Source organism: Triplophysa dalaica, chromosome 2 (genome assembly GCF_015846415.1).
Source record: "Triplophysa dalaica isolate WHDGS20190420 chromosome 2, ASM1584641v1, whole genome shotgun sequence".
NCBI classification, from domain to species: Eukaryota; Metazoa; Chordata; class Actinopteri; order Cypriniformes; family Nemacheilidae; genus Triplophysa; species Triplophysa dalaica.
Window position 1 is genome coordinate 10,249,885 of NC_079543.1, and position 15,395 is coordinate 10,265,279.

At 39.1% G+C, this 15,395-nt stretch overlaps 1 protein-coding gene across 1 annotated transcript in view; it reads left to right on the forward strand.

Annotated features, from left to right (window-relative positions):
• Positions 1-305: 305 nt before the first annotated feature.
• The window catches only part of maml3 (mastermind-like transcriptional coactivator 3), a 90,678-nt gene continuing 75,588 nt past the window's right edge, over positions 306-15,395 (forward strand). Inside the window, exon 1 of the mRNA XM_056731621.1 lies at positions 306-1,305. Coding sequence (XP_056587599.1) covers positions 922-1,305 — 384 coding nt within the window. The 5' untranslated portion in view covers positions 306-921. The remainder of the gene's footprint in view (positions 1,306-15,395) is intronic.

Below are 15,395 nucleotides of genomic sequence, written 5' to 3' on the forward strand. Positions count from 1 at the left end.
ATGTCGAGGAGGTTTTACTTAACATTTTTTTCATCGTCTTGTTTACAAAAGAAAGTCTGCGATTATCTATTAAAATATAGAATGTGTAAATGTGTCTTACATTAAACATTAAATGTGTTTCCTAATACCTCACAGTCTAAAAGCGCTCTTTTCTGTCCTTAGGTGAATATCAGACGCAGTACCTCAACGCGCCGGTAAATACTACACTGCTGTTTCATCCGCCTCCTCTAAAGTCAATAATGACTCCGAGTCCAGATACGTGCACACCGCGCCGTGTTTTCCACGTAGTCGACGTGCTGCTCGTAGCCTGGTGGCTGCTCTTCGCTCGGCTGTTGTCCTGATATCACTCCGCTAGCATGGAGGAGGGGAGCGCTTGATTATTGTGATGGTGGCAGCTGCTGTACACATTGGCGACTGTAGGATTTCCTCTCCAGCGATCGGGACTTTAAGAAACCGCACACCATGTTCGTGTTCGGGGAGGGTTTCGCCTAACAAACTAATGAAATGCAAGTTCACGAAACAACTCCGGAGCGTGTTCGTAGCACACGGCAAAACTTTTTTCAAAAGGACAACACAATAAAACGACGGGCTGATGGTTGCGAGTAACATCCGGATGTTTGATGGAGCTCCAGTAGAGGCGAGAGAGTAACAGTGACCCGGTCGCCTCTCTCGCACCTCCGCGGCCCCGCACTGTTGTCTTTAGTCTCGTAAACGGCTGTGTTAAAACAATATTGAATGGTTGACACGGTGATCCTCCCGAAGGAGGGAAGCCGCCACCGAGTATTTACACTCTTTTGAAAGCGACACATTTCACTGTATCCGTCTCCCTGGCGGAGCGGACTTTTGCCCCGATTTGGAGAGGGGAGAGAGAGTCAGGGGGCTTGACAAAGTTATTCCCAAATCCTGTGCATCCAGGCACAGATGATGGGAGATTTTGCCAGCCCCACTGCCGTGCCGCCCGGCGGCGGCATTTGCATTAATAACAGTAACGTGAACTTAAACTCGGGCATTAATGCGACGAACAGCGGCGCCGGCGGGAATGTCGGTATACCGAAGCACAGCACGGTGGTCGAGCGGCTTCGGCAGCGGATCGAGGGTTGCCGGAGGCACCACGTCAGCTGCGAGAACCGATACCAGCAAGCGCATGCCGAGCAACTGGAGCTCGAACGCCGGGAGACGGTGAGTCTCTACCAGCGGAGTTTAGAGCAGCGGGCCAAGAAATCCAGCAACAGCAAACAACAAAACAAGCAACAAGACCCCGACTCGAGCGCGACCACCGAGCAGAGGAATAACACACTAATCGCGGTGAGTTCAGCCCTAAATACGGGACATTGCGACTCTTTATTCGTATTTCTTTGCGAACTATGTATGCCTGTGAGTTCACGCGTTGTTTTGAATGAATAAAGTGCTTCGTATTTGGATTGAGATGCTAAACTTTCGCTCGCCGTCTGTGGTTTTACACTTTCGGAAATAACATGTCGGAACTGAAAATCAGTTCGATCGTAACACATGTCACAACTTAAGATCCGCGTCCATCGCAGTTTTATGCTTCCTGTGCTAACATGAAAAGCTTTTACGCAGTTCGTTGTAACTTTGGATGTTGTAGTTATGTCGCAGATCAGCCTTTGTAAAGTTGCACATAGTTGGTGATGTCATTTGATCTCCTCCTCCTTTACTAGTTCCAGTTCAGAAGTGTTTAGATAGCAGCGTGTGTACTGAAAGTCAAAATCATCTTGGCTCTGTAAAGTACTAGAATATGTTTACGCTTTAATACAGTTTGATGTAACAGTGTAACATTCCTCAAATTGAAGACCGTTCACCACGAACTTGTTTCAGTTTCATCTCTTGAGCGCGCTCTTTGAAAGAGCAGCCTGTTGTTTTTAGATATGTTTGTCTACTCCGAACAGTAGGTGTACGATACTAAGGACGTTTTTTGACGGAAATGAAGGGGAATCGTCGGAAACGAATGCATTTACGTTATGTATTCCAGACTCGGCCCCACGCGTAGCCTACACAGACGACTGTAGCACGTTGCTTTAACCCGTTTTCTATTGTGTGGATGTTCAAACTATCGGGACGTGTGCTGATATATCGCAGTGTTAAAATAAGTCGCCTAAATAGACATATTCATAGTCAGTTCGAGCCATTGCGGGGCCGAGCATCGTGTCGTTATGTTGTAGGGTTTGCCTTTTGTGTCGGGGCGCTGAAATCCTCTTTGAAATGCTAAGTGACTCTAATTTCTGTGGGTGACATATAGGTGGTTCACAAAGCGTTAATGGCCGGTGCCGAAGACCTCCCCCTGTGCGATGTGGACATTACTGCGAGCCGGTACATAGGCAACAAACGCTTCACATTGAATACGATGCGATTTAAAGAGAGCGCAGCCCCACTAGCTTTTTCTTTTCTACACACTAAGAACTGTGCTGCAGCTAGGTGGCTGTATCAAGTCGAGTTTGGGTCTGAAATGTGCCCCTTGCTTCATACCCCCCCCACACAATGGAGGTATCTAACCTTACCTATACAGCAATTTAGGGCTTTATAGTAGTATAGTGTGCAAGCTGTGTCACGTGCATTTGATGTTCGAATGAAATCATTGTAGGTACATTTGAGAGAGCTAGATTCTTAAACAGGACGAACTGTATTTTAAATGACAATTAGACATTGAGAAAATCAATTCAAAATAGGGTTTTGTCACAGACTAATAATAGTCTGTTAGCCCACACCTGTACCACATTTTTTCATGATGTTTTATACATTAATCATATAATGGATGGTTACACTTTTTAGTGTATGGCCAAAGGGTTAAAGGGATGTTTAGTGGCTATGTAGTCAGCTCTCAAGAAAAAAAGGGGAAATGTGTGTCAAAGCAGTACAGTTTGAAACCAGTTTGTAACACCTTGTTCTTAACCAGCCGCAACAAGCAATTTGTCTGTTCACACTGAATGTGAAAATTGTGTGACACCGCATCATCAATCACAGCCAATCAGAACCGCTTTGCAGTTTTTGCAAGTCTTTTACACACGCAACGCTAGACACAACTGAAGAGTGCAGAATTAAGAACACATGACTTCCGCATTTATTCTCTCTTGTGCATGCTTGATGTTTAAAAGGTATCATACACCCAAAAAACTAAAGTTCTGTCATGAATTTCTAAGTCATGTAGTTCCAAACCTGTATAAATGTATTTGTTTTGTTGATCACAAAGAAAGATATTGAGAAGAATGTCAGCAACTGAGATTTCTGGGGTAGCCAAAAAAGGTTACTCAAAGGTGCCCCAGAACTGTTTGTTTTCCTAAATTCATCAAAATGTTGTCTTTTGTGTTTAACAGAACCAAAAGTAATATTTTCTATATGGTTGTCAATGGTGCCCCAGAAATCTCAGTTGCTAACATTCATCCAAATTATCTTTCTTTGTGTTCAACAGAATGAAGCAATTTATACAGGTTTGGAACAACTTGAGGATGAGTAATTCATGACAGGTTTTTAATTTTTGTGTGGACTATCCCTTTTATGTGTACACGAGGTAGAATGTAGGTCCAGCGAGTTTACAGTGTGGGAGGGGCTAGCTAAAGGCAAGGCAGATGATTTTGAAATCATGTTTTTGACAGAAAGCTCTGCCGCTTGCTCTGCTTGTTCTAGTTAGGTCAGAAACCAGAGTTAACATGGAAAATAACTGTTTTATGCCCTGCGATGGACTGGCCAATCCAGGGTGTATTTTGGCCGTGGCCTGAGATACTGGGATAAGCTCCAGCCCTCACTAGATGCAACAGAGGACAAGCAGGTTTGAAGGATGGACTGGTGGATGGATGGAAATACATGATTTTCTAGCGCATTCATGTCATCAAATACTTCAAAATTCCATCAGAAATAATCCTGTAGCTTCTGCATAAAAACAGTTATGTTTCTCACTACAGGGGTTTAAAAGTCCCACAGTGATTGTCTTCATTCATTGCTTAATGTAGTTGTGTTTTAAATAAGTAGAATTATGAGACGAAACTTAGCTGAGTGTGTGTTTTATTTTGTGTAGTATGGTAAGGCATGCAAATGTGCTTTTCGCAATAACGGCATCTCAGTTTGAAACGAAAATGGAGGGATTCATTGACAGAATTGTAACTTTTGGCTGTTTTTTGTTTAATGCAGCTAATCCACTGAAATACCTTCAGCTGGAAATATCACATTTGTGTTCTGGAAGAAACTTTGCATCTTTTTAGGCAGTTTTGGTCCTTTTTGTGATTGGAAACGCTGCAGTGTTGTTAATAAGTTGTTGTGAAAGAAGACTTTTGCTTTGAAATCTGATGTATGACACATTCAATGAATATCAGACATGATCAGGTGTAATGTCACATCTGTCTTTGTATCACCAAAGAAGAATAGTAGGTGTAAACCGGGACATATAGACTTCAAATCTCTTTCAAAAAGTTTAGTTCTTAGCACAAACTCACCTCTGGACCTGGCTGCAGTTCTTGAAACGTGACTGTTATTCTTTGAATGCGTGTTTGCACATTTAAGCAATTCTTAGGACGCGTCCAGAATCTGTGAGTCTGTGCTCCAGCTGAAGCAGTGCTTGTGGTATCACATTGTTTTGCAGTGTTTGGGACCAGTGCCCGTTGTCTATATTTAACTCCTGAGTTGGCAGGGCTGCACGAGGTTTGTGACGTCAGACACTCCAAGTGCACAGTTACCACTGTGTAACTTTCTTTCTTGCCTTCAGGATGGTTTTGAGGAGAACTAAATCGCTGTTAGCACAGCTACAGTTGTGTAAGGGTTCAAATATGCACTTAAAAGGTTGACTGGCAGACGTTATTTAGGGCAAAATTTAAAATTTCTCAAAAAACAACACAAAACAGTTTAAGATATGTATTTTATTGTTTTCAATGTTTCAATTCTTTCTCATGTCCTATCTTAAAGAGGAGAGACAAAAAAGTAATCCTTACAAGTCCAATATGGCAACATTCGCTCAGCCAATAGAGTTTAGGGCGGGTATATCTGTCTGGGACTGTTTGAAAACAAAATGTTTAGTACTAGAGATTGTTAATGCTTGTTTTACTGATTTACAGTCTTAAATTATCTGTCCTCTCTGTTTCTGTGGCATGAAGCCATTGATATTTTCCTGGAAAAAATTGCATTTACATTTGTCAGAGGCTTTTCTCCACAGAGACATTCAAGATATACATTTGATCAGTATTTCATTTAAGCTACATGAACACTTAAGAAACAATAGAAGCATTATCATTTTTAATAAAAAATAGAACCAAAGATATACATCTATAAAGAAGATTAAGTTTTATTCAAAGTACTAACAGCATCTAGGATTATTATCAAAGGATTTGTTCTTTTGTATTTTCAATAGTTTTTATTTTTAAAGGATTTTTAAAAAGCTGTTGGAAACGATTTTACTTGTATTTTTTGGAATACCACATGTCTCGCCTCACCACATGATTAATATCACTCAAATTTGTCTTGAGTAATCACACCTGTTTCTCTCACAGCCTGGGGCAGGGGAGGGATGATGCTTTTTTGCCAATCAGAAACACTGTCACCTAAAGTAACTTTCTGCCTTTGAGAAACTGATTAAAGCACCTTTAACCTGCTATTTGTAGTCGATATTTGTTTAAGTATGAGTGATAAGCATACTTATTCAAGAGCAACAGAGACAAAAGAGATGTGGCTGGAGTCAGTGGAATACTCCATCAGAATTTAAAAGTCTATTCAAAGAGAAAATATGAATGGCCTCAAGGTCTTAAATTAAACAATTTACATTTCACTACATAATCTCTTGTGCTTATTCTGAACAGATTCCAAGTAAATATGTATAATACTTTGCCACAAAGTACATTGTTGTAGGCCTACTCCCACTATCACTGCTATTATGACAGCCCGTGACTACACTTAAAATTACAGTTCACCCCCAAAAAAATCTCTCATTAATTATTTATTTCTTGATGTCACTCCAAATCTTTAAATGACTGTGAAAACAAAAGAACATATTTTGAGAAATGTCTCAGTGGTTTTGTCCACACGTTTTTTTTTGGTTACCAGCCTTCCTCAAAATATCTTCTTTTGTTTTTTTCCGCAGAACAAAGAAAGTCATAGAGGTTTAGTATGACACGAGTGGGAGTAAACGATGAATATGATTTTCATATTTGGGTGAAGTGTCCCTTTAAGCCTCACTGATGGTTATCATTGCAACACACATTTTCATGCTGCTCTGCATGTTCACATGTTCCACTGGAATGTAGGACAAGGTGTATGTCAACACTGCAGAACACAGTCCATGCAGTTTAATCAATATCGATGCAATTGTTTCTTGTCACCATCTTCTTTACACACATCGGGCCTCATTCATGAAACACGCAGAGAACGATTTTTGGTGTAAATTGTTCGAAAAGTCGTTCTGACGTAAATTCATGAAAATGTTTGTATTTTCAAATTGTTAGTTTGGTATGGATAAAATGTACAGCTGCTTCCAATCAAGTGTACATGGTGTGTATAAAACATTAAAACGTTCTGAATTCTTTTAGACAAACTGATGACACTGCATTTTGATGCACTAATTTGTAACATAATGATATTTCTCCCTTTCTTGTTTCTTTTATTTTAACTTTGGGTAAAATGCAGAGCTCAGCACTGTCCCTTTTTACACAGCCGTCCAATCACAGTAGAGGAGAGGCGGGACAAAGACTACATTGACCAACCATCATACTTGTACAACACAAAGATGGAAAGTTAATATTATTAGTTATAGCATTTTATATGCAGTTATATTCTTCAAAACAAGATACTAGCAACATGTAACATTTTCCAAATCACAGCAACCAATGCGTATTGGATCCGAAGGGTTCTCAAGCGCCACCAGCTGGTTGTTTTCAGAAGAGCACCAGGTGTCATTTCAGCTGACTAAAAACGCTTTGCCAGACAGTTTAATGTATTAATTTTTTTGTTAAGCATATAGCCTATTAGTCTCTTGTGCATTTATGCAATATTCTAGCCAAACCTGAGAATGTAGTCCAGAGGATTCTACAGCATTCATAGATACGTAATTTGCGTAGCAGTAATTCAAAACTGGGATTATGCTAATTGTGAATGAGCGTGCATGCGCCCTGTTTACCAGTGATTGGCATTTATTAACATACACATGTTTAACTATGAAATCTGACGTTTACGAAGTAGTTGTGAATCTGGAGGAAGGTCGTGAAGGTTCTATATATTTATATTTACGAATAAATGTTTCATCATGAATGAGGCCCATTGTGAGACAGTGAGCCTGTTGTGCTTTAAATTTGTTTGTTTACGGGAGCCGTGTTTTGCGGTGGAGTCGCACACGAACAAATACACCACCTAGTGATCCCTATGCATATGTCCAAGTTCTCGCTCGCGCAAGGGTTGGGTGTCAGGAAACCCGTCTCTTTCCAAGAGAGAATAGAAAGTGCACTACAAGGATTAAGAGGAGATCTATTTGTGCTCGCAGCCCATCAGTCGTGTTTAAAAGAGTATGCGTGGTGGCTTTTTTGAAGGTTTTGTTAATTTAAGTGGCTTGAATATTGAATATTCTATACTGTTTTGATGTAGATCTAACTGAAACAGGAAGTTTGGACGGGGCTTGTCCATCTTTTTAAATTGGTTGGCAAAAACCGGTGATGTAATGGATGGGTGATGTTCTTATTTTAAAGAACATTTAATTGGAAATCTCGCCTGTGAGTGCGAGATGAGTCATCAATATTTTTCATCTATTTCTGCTAAAACCTTCTAACACATGTAAAAAATAAAAGTCATAAAGCCCAGATTTTATTTACTGTTATAAACTTCGACGAGTTTAAAGAACAGAAAGGTCATAGTAGTTCTCAACCCTGGCCCGCGAGATCCATTTTCCTGCCGAGTTTAGCACAAGCTCTGATTTAACACACATGAACAAGCTAGTCAGCGGCTTCAGTAACAGAACTGCGCAAATTGCTTGGTGTATCGCGTTAAGGTGCCGCGCTTGAATCGCTCCCGCGGTACTTTAATGACAAACTTTACACCAACAGATTAGCGCAGCATCACATTTACCTGAATGCATATCTGTTCCTAAAGAAACTGATTAGCTTGTTCTGGTGGTGTGTTCTATCAGAGCTTGGGCTAAACTCGGCAGGAAAATGGATGTTGCGGGCCATAGCTGAGAACCACTGGTTTGTAGTGTAGCCTACAGGACACAAACTCACACAGCATCCTGCTCTTGATCTGACGTTTATAATGTCAAACTTTACTGTTAATGGAAACGTGTGCTGTTCGGTTTCAATAAACAATGTATTTCAAAAACAATAAATACATATACTGCAATCGAATAGCTAAAATAGAAAAACAAGATGCATTAATAAACACTGAAAGCCTATTGGTTTGTTTTCCTCTTCAAGCAATAACTGATAGCAAATGTGTTTTGATAGACCTACTCTTTCAAAAGTTCACATGATTTTTTTTACTGCTGAAGATAGAAACAATACGAGGACGAATAATTTATCATCACTGGCTTTTCTGTCACTTAACCACAAAAACGCAGGTGTGGGCGCGATCTCTTGCTCTCTCTCTCACTCACACACATACACCACGTGGCTCAAGCTTCCGAGTCCGTTCTCTCTAACGGAAATGAGATGTGCAAGAAAGTAGTCCTTACCATCAACAGCATTTTAAAGACGATAACATGACAAACATTGAAATGAAACATTTGAACAATGTCCTGTGGTGTGGTAACCGTGGTATAAGCAGAATAATTGACTCCGGTACATTTTTAGAAAGAGAATTGAACAATTATTCCTTACATAATCATTTTACTGATACAGATTTTTTTAATTCTTTATAGAGTACATGTTACAAGATCATGTATATTACATTTCATGCAGTGTGTAAGGTTGCTGTGCCCGTGTGTGAATGTAAAAGTTGTAAAGCCGAATGTGAATGAATAACAAACTTATTGGTTTGGAAGAATTAAGCTTTCTATTGGTGTATGGGTTGTTAGGATAGGGCAATATCTGGCGGAGATACAACCGTTTAAAACTCTGGAATCTGAGGGTGCAAAATAATCAAAATATTGAGGAAATTGCTTTTGAATTTGTTAATCAGAGGCACTGTCGCAGGCACAAAAATAAAGTTTTTATATATTTGCGGTATGAAATTGACTAAATATTTTCATGGAACATGATCTTGACTTGATATCCTAATGATTTTTGGCATAAAAGATAATTGATAATTTGGACCCATCCAATGTATTTTTGGCTTTTACTTAAAACGTTCCCATGCTACTTAAGACTGGTTTTGTGATCCAGGGTCTCATATAGTCCCCGATCAAAATCGATATCGTTCTGTGTTCTCCCTAGAACCTGTTTGAGTACCCTCCAGGGTATTTTCCCTCGGTTTGGATTCACTGTTTTAAAAGACTCTCTTAGAAGCATGGATCTTTTTCTGCCAAAAGCACAGAATCAATAAATGTTGCACGAAGTATCCTGATTCTCCCTCCTTTTTTTGTTGAGTTGTGTTGAGTTCATGCCTTAATTTTCTGGCAGTTTTCGTAAGACTAAGCAGTTCTACATGAGTGTTATATTTGTGTGCACACTCATGCTTGCCTATGTAATATTTGCACTGTTTGTGTTTTTGTGGGTATAAATCTTCACATTGTGGTGGAGCCATAGGTATAATGATAAATCTTTAAACCCGATTACCCATGATTCTCCACTAGTACAATACAATATAGAGAAACATATTGAGAAGAGAATCCCGGGTTACATTTTCTCAGTTTAACATTTCAGAAGTTAAAAAACATTGCTTTAGAGACAAATAACAAAAAAAAAACGTGAAATAAGGACCCTGTATGTTCTTAAGGGGCAAGTATGATGGGCTCTGATGACATCATCATGTTGGTCACCGGTCATCTCGGTTATTAAGAAGCAGGGACTGATCCAGAAACAGTGAAACCTTTTTCTTCCTATACGGCTCGTTCTGGGAAAACAAGTGATTCATGGCTCTCTTGACCATCTTCCCACTATCTCTCTTGACCATCTCATGTGACCATCTTCTTTCATGCTGGATCTTTGAGGATTGATGACACATCACATCTGTTCTGAGCTTGTCTGAGTGCCAGTTCTTTAAGCGTTCTTTCGAGGATCCTAGAAACGCTAGTCATAGGTTCAGATAGACAGTACATATTCAGACATCAACTGTGTTGTTTGCCCATTGTTGCCTAAGAGAGAATATATTACCCATCTCAAGTTTACCAGTGGTTGATCTTTGAAGAGGATAGATCCAAATAACCTGTGGAGCAGCTTCAAGTTTGTGCGTGCCTGTTTGAAGACCAACCACAAACTGCTTCATTATTGATGAGGGAGATGCCTGCAAGTCAGTCTGTGCCCCAGCCTTTCTTTCATAGCATATGAGAGAGTCAGTTAAATATAGATGAGTGTCATCAAACACACACACACAACACGAGCCTTGAGTCACACAGAAACTGGTGCGCAGACACAACACGTGCAAAGTTAAGACGCACAAATAAGTCTTGATTATCTGTGACATTACTGCAGTGTTGTTGACCAGGGCTGAACACTCATCACAAGTCATCCGATGAGTGAACAGATCATGGCTGTTCTTTTTTTTTTTCATTATTCAGATTCACTTAAAAGACATTTTATTAACTAAAATTGAACGCTTAAGTGCTCTAAAACTGCCTGGTTATGTGTACTATTTCAGAGAAGACTGACAAATTTCAGAATTTTCCTTACATCACACAGTCCTTGTCTCAACCAAAATTACATTTGTACTGTAAAACTAAGAGCAGGCTTTAATACTTGATAGCAATTGGAAATAGAACAGACAAAAAGCAATATTGTCATCATATGTCCTTAAAATGAACCATAAATCAGTTTGAAAAACAGAACAGACCAACAGCAGGCTCCTGTAAGATCTGTTTGTCCTTTATTATAGACTGTGTGCTATAGAATATCTAAACAAAATAAGCTTATAGGCCTTGTTGTCTGAGCATCTTGGATCAAATAAACATGCTCCTATGTACTTGGTGCTTCATATCTGATTAAAATTTTAGTCTGTTACCCTTGATATACCATTTTAACAAGGGGTATTTGTGTTATGGATTCAGTCTTTAACAAAACTCCACTCTAGCGGTCAGAAACAAAACAATTTGTTGAAGATTTGACCTATTTTACAGATTTTACAGAAGCCTTTAATTAAATTAATCCGTTATTGGTCATGATTCATACAAGAGGAGAACATGTTGTTATGTATGTGTTCTGTTTTAAACACGTTTGTTTCTTAACTTGTTTCCTTCCTCCTGGGCCTCTTCCCCATTTACGCTGAATCAGAAACTAAGCACAAGCTGTATGTCTGCACCATTACAGTAACTCGCACACTACATGTTCTAAAGTCATTTTTCTTATGTTTACAAAGTATATTTTCAATGCACAGGGACTTTTGTTAGTAGATGAATCTTAAAAACAAGTGTAGTCAATCAGAGACGTTCCAGCGTACTTCAGATCATCATGTGGAATGGATTCTTTGTTGCATGCACATGCGTGCATTGAGTGTTTTTTACCAAGAAGCTTAATGGACCTTGGATTTTCTGCTTTGTTCTGTCTGGATATAATTATCTAATAATCATGGAAGCACATGTGTGCATGCAAGCTTTTTTACCATGAAATTGTGATGAATCTGCTGATGTTACAACATAGAGTTGTGTTTAGGTGGTCCCGTATCTGGCTTCCCCAGTGTTTTTAATTTGATCTTTTCATCCTCGGGTCAGTGTCTGGAATGTCAACCGTAGCTTCATAAAACAATTTCTGATGATATTAGAGAAATGTTTCAGATCTGCAGTTTTGAAAGAAAGCAATTTATTTCTACTTAACAAGCTGAATATAATAGGAGGGGTTTAGTTTTGTTGTGATGCAGGACTTTGCTTGTGTATGTCGCACAAGGAATTTAAAGGGAGTCTTCATCTGAAAGTAGTCATCATTTTTTATCCCTCCCTCATGTCATTCAACGCATGCACTTCCTTGTTAATGCACATACACATTCAGATGAGCTTTGCGTCAGTGTATTATGAAGTTGCTTCTGTGCATTTCACAGTTCTATAATTTTGCGTCCATTGAATACCCTGGTATGATAACCACATCTGAACAAAAGTAAAACCTAATAACCCTTTCTGAGAGCAATCTGTAATAAGTGTCCCACAGGCTGGCGTTATGTATCTTTGGATGTATTGTCCCTTAATGATTCACGTTAACCGCCACTGCAGGTTTGATCTTTGAAGAACGGAGCTGCTTTCCAAGCACACAGAAATAAGAAAAGTGAAACTGCCACTCACACTCATGCATATTTCAGAACAAACGCTTCCTTAGAGAGAACCAGAGAGAGAGACAGAGTACTACACTCCTCCCTCTTTTGCTTGCGTTGCCAGGATACAGCTGAGTCACACACGCTGACATGCACGACACATGTACAAACGCACACATTGCTCAAAGTTAATTTGGGTAAATCATCTCTCGGGCTCAGTGTACCTTATGTTATGGGTTTCTTCATTTGTTATTGTTGGATAAAAATATAACTATTCGTACATTACTTTAAAACTGAAGTGTGTCACCAAATGGAAATACAAACATGACCACGTTTTCATAGACAACAATATTCCAATATTAACATGATTACGACAATACTCTGACTAAGAATGTGCCATGTAAATAGAGCTCAATATGTAATTCAAATCATAATCGTAGTAAACACAAATCGAAAAAAAGTATAGACATTTATACATCTTATTCGCATTATTTCAGGCGTGTAGGACTTTTCGAGGCACTCTGCCACAGGAAACACATTCAGCATGGTCAACAGTTTGACGGCAAACAAAAGAGCATGTCTTCAGAGCTTGTTTTCGAAGGGGAAACGAGAATAATATTAACAATTCTTAATGAAATTGATACATTACGAAATGCCGTTTAGAAGGGAACATTAGAGGATGTCGCGTGGGGAAGTAAAATGACGTATGACGTGTAAGGACATATAATCGATCTATGAACTATTACATGTAAAACAGGAACATGAAAGCTATTTTCTTATAGCAACTCGCCTTGATCATAGTATTGTCTTGCTCCGAATAAGGCAAATAATTACATTACTGATGTCCATGTAAATGTAGTCAAGGATTATATTTAAACTGCATTCTGTAATCTGTATCATTGATCAAAGCACAACGGTTAACGTCTGGAAATCCAATCATATAATGTTTATGACATCATTGACTTCTTACATGACCTTCCTGTAGCTCTATTGGTTGGTTTGAATCCCAGGAAAGACACATACTGGTGAAAAATCAATACTGTGGTGAAGGGATGCTCATTTCGGTTAAATGTCTTAACCGAGAACCGACACTCCATATCCGAACATTAACCGTTAACTGATAAGATTCTAATATAAAATTGGAATTAAATAAATACATGCCTGTGTCTCATTTCGAAGGCGTTCCCCTGAAGGTTGTGTTTGTCCGCCACATACCCCTATGCATGCGACATAAGGAGGATGCAGACTTCAAAATGAGAAAAAAAGAAATTGCAGGCCTACCTCAAGCCAAAGCTTGGCTAGTTTTTATTGAATAAAGTTACATGTTGTGGGGACAATCTGGAGCCTATTAAGTATTGGACCCGTGGCAAAAAACACCTTTTCAGATGCCACGGATGTCCCGGGAATGCAGAGATAATGCCTTGGGAAGCACGTTTCATTTGTTTTCAACCAGCCAGGATTAATATCCAAAGAGGGCATAAACGTATTTTAGCTAAACAGATATAAATCCGATCTGCTATTCCCACACAAAATACGAACATTATTTATAACTTATTCATATACACATTCGTAATTTTACGTCACGTCTAAAAGAGAACCACGGGAAGTTTCTATGAGATAAGTTTATGTAAAGGATAAATTGAATGCAAGCACCGATATTCCCATGCAGTAGTTTTGGTATTAGCTTTGCTGAGCTTCATTTCGCTGTTGTGTAGACACGTCGGGAAGACAGTGAATGTCACAGTGTGTTGTGAGTGTGATTGTCAGGTGTCCACATGTAAAACAACAAACTCGAGCTTGGGTGAGGCTGCCAGTGACGCACTCCGTTTGGAGGAGTAAAGCCATGACAAATGTGGCCTCAACAATCGGATGAATTACACTTGTCCAGTTTCGTCAAGTGATTTGCATGATGGGATTTTAATCGGCCTCGAAAAGATTCGGAGGGCATTTACACCTGGTTGCACGCATCTGCATGCTCCGTGAGCCAACACAGGGTTTTCCCTGTATAGAGAAATTGGAGGTGGTCGCCTCAGCCAAATTTCGTGCCGCCTCCGACTCCAGGCAAAAGACTGGCATTTTAACAGTGAACCTAAAGATATCGAACCTAACAGCTTACGTTTAACGGTGCAACATGATTGGACAGATTTGTATTTTAAAACGGAACTTACCGGACATGCATATGAGAGTATTTTTATCCAAACCGTAACTCGCGAAGACCTCATGAAGTGTTTAAAGCTGTCAAAACGGCGCCAGGAAGTCATCCGTTACATGTGCAAGTACATATCTAATAAACTTTCCTTGTATATTATCAAATCATTTGATTTTTGCATCGTATATTGTTATCACTTCCTGTTTTTGGTTCGATTCGAAGCCTTTGGTCCGTGTTGCGTTCATATTTCAATCGAACTGCGGCAGAGTTCATTTGAAAGTGGGCTGAGACCCATCTTTTCAGCGGTCTCTGTCCGCTTGTTCAGAGTAGGGCTGCAACTAACGATTATTTTAATAATCGATTAATCTGTAGATTCTTTTTCCGATTAATCAATGAATCGGATAAAAACTAAAAACACGAAAAGCATTCATTTCCAACCCTTTATTCATAAACAGAACTAAAATCTTTAGAAAGTACACAAACATGATGCTTCTTGAACATCCCTGAGCTGTTATAATAATAATAAAATAAAAATGGACTAACACAAAAACATACATATGTATGCTTGACATCTGCCAAATATATAGCCTATTTTTAAATAAAGTGCCACCTGAGCTGCCAGAACAATAAATAATTTATAAAAAACAAAGAGCAATACAAATCAGAAAATTTAAGAGGATTTGTTTGAATGTCAGAACTTCTTCTCTACACTACACTCACACTGACACACACACACACACACTCTGTCTCTGTCTCTCTCTCTCTCTCTCTCAAGTTCACTTGAAGCTTATTCATAAAATTATTACCATCATTGTAGAAAGTGCAAGGTTCATTTATACACATTTTAACAAAGCTTAAGATGACCAAGTGCTATAAAAGAACTTTAAAATTAAAATAAAAAGTACAACACACACAAATATATTTGTCAATAATAACCTAT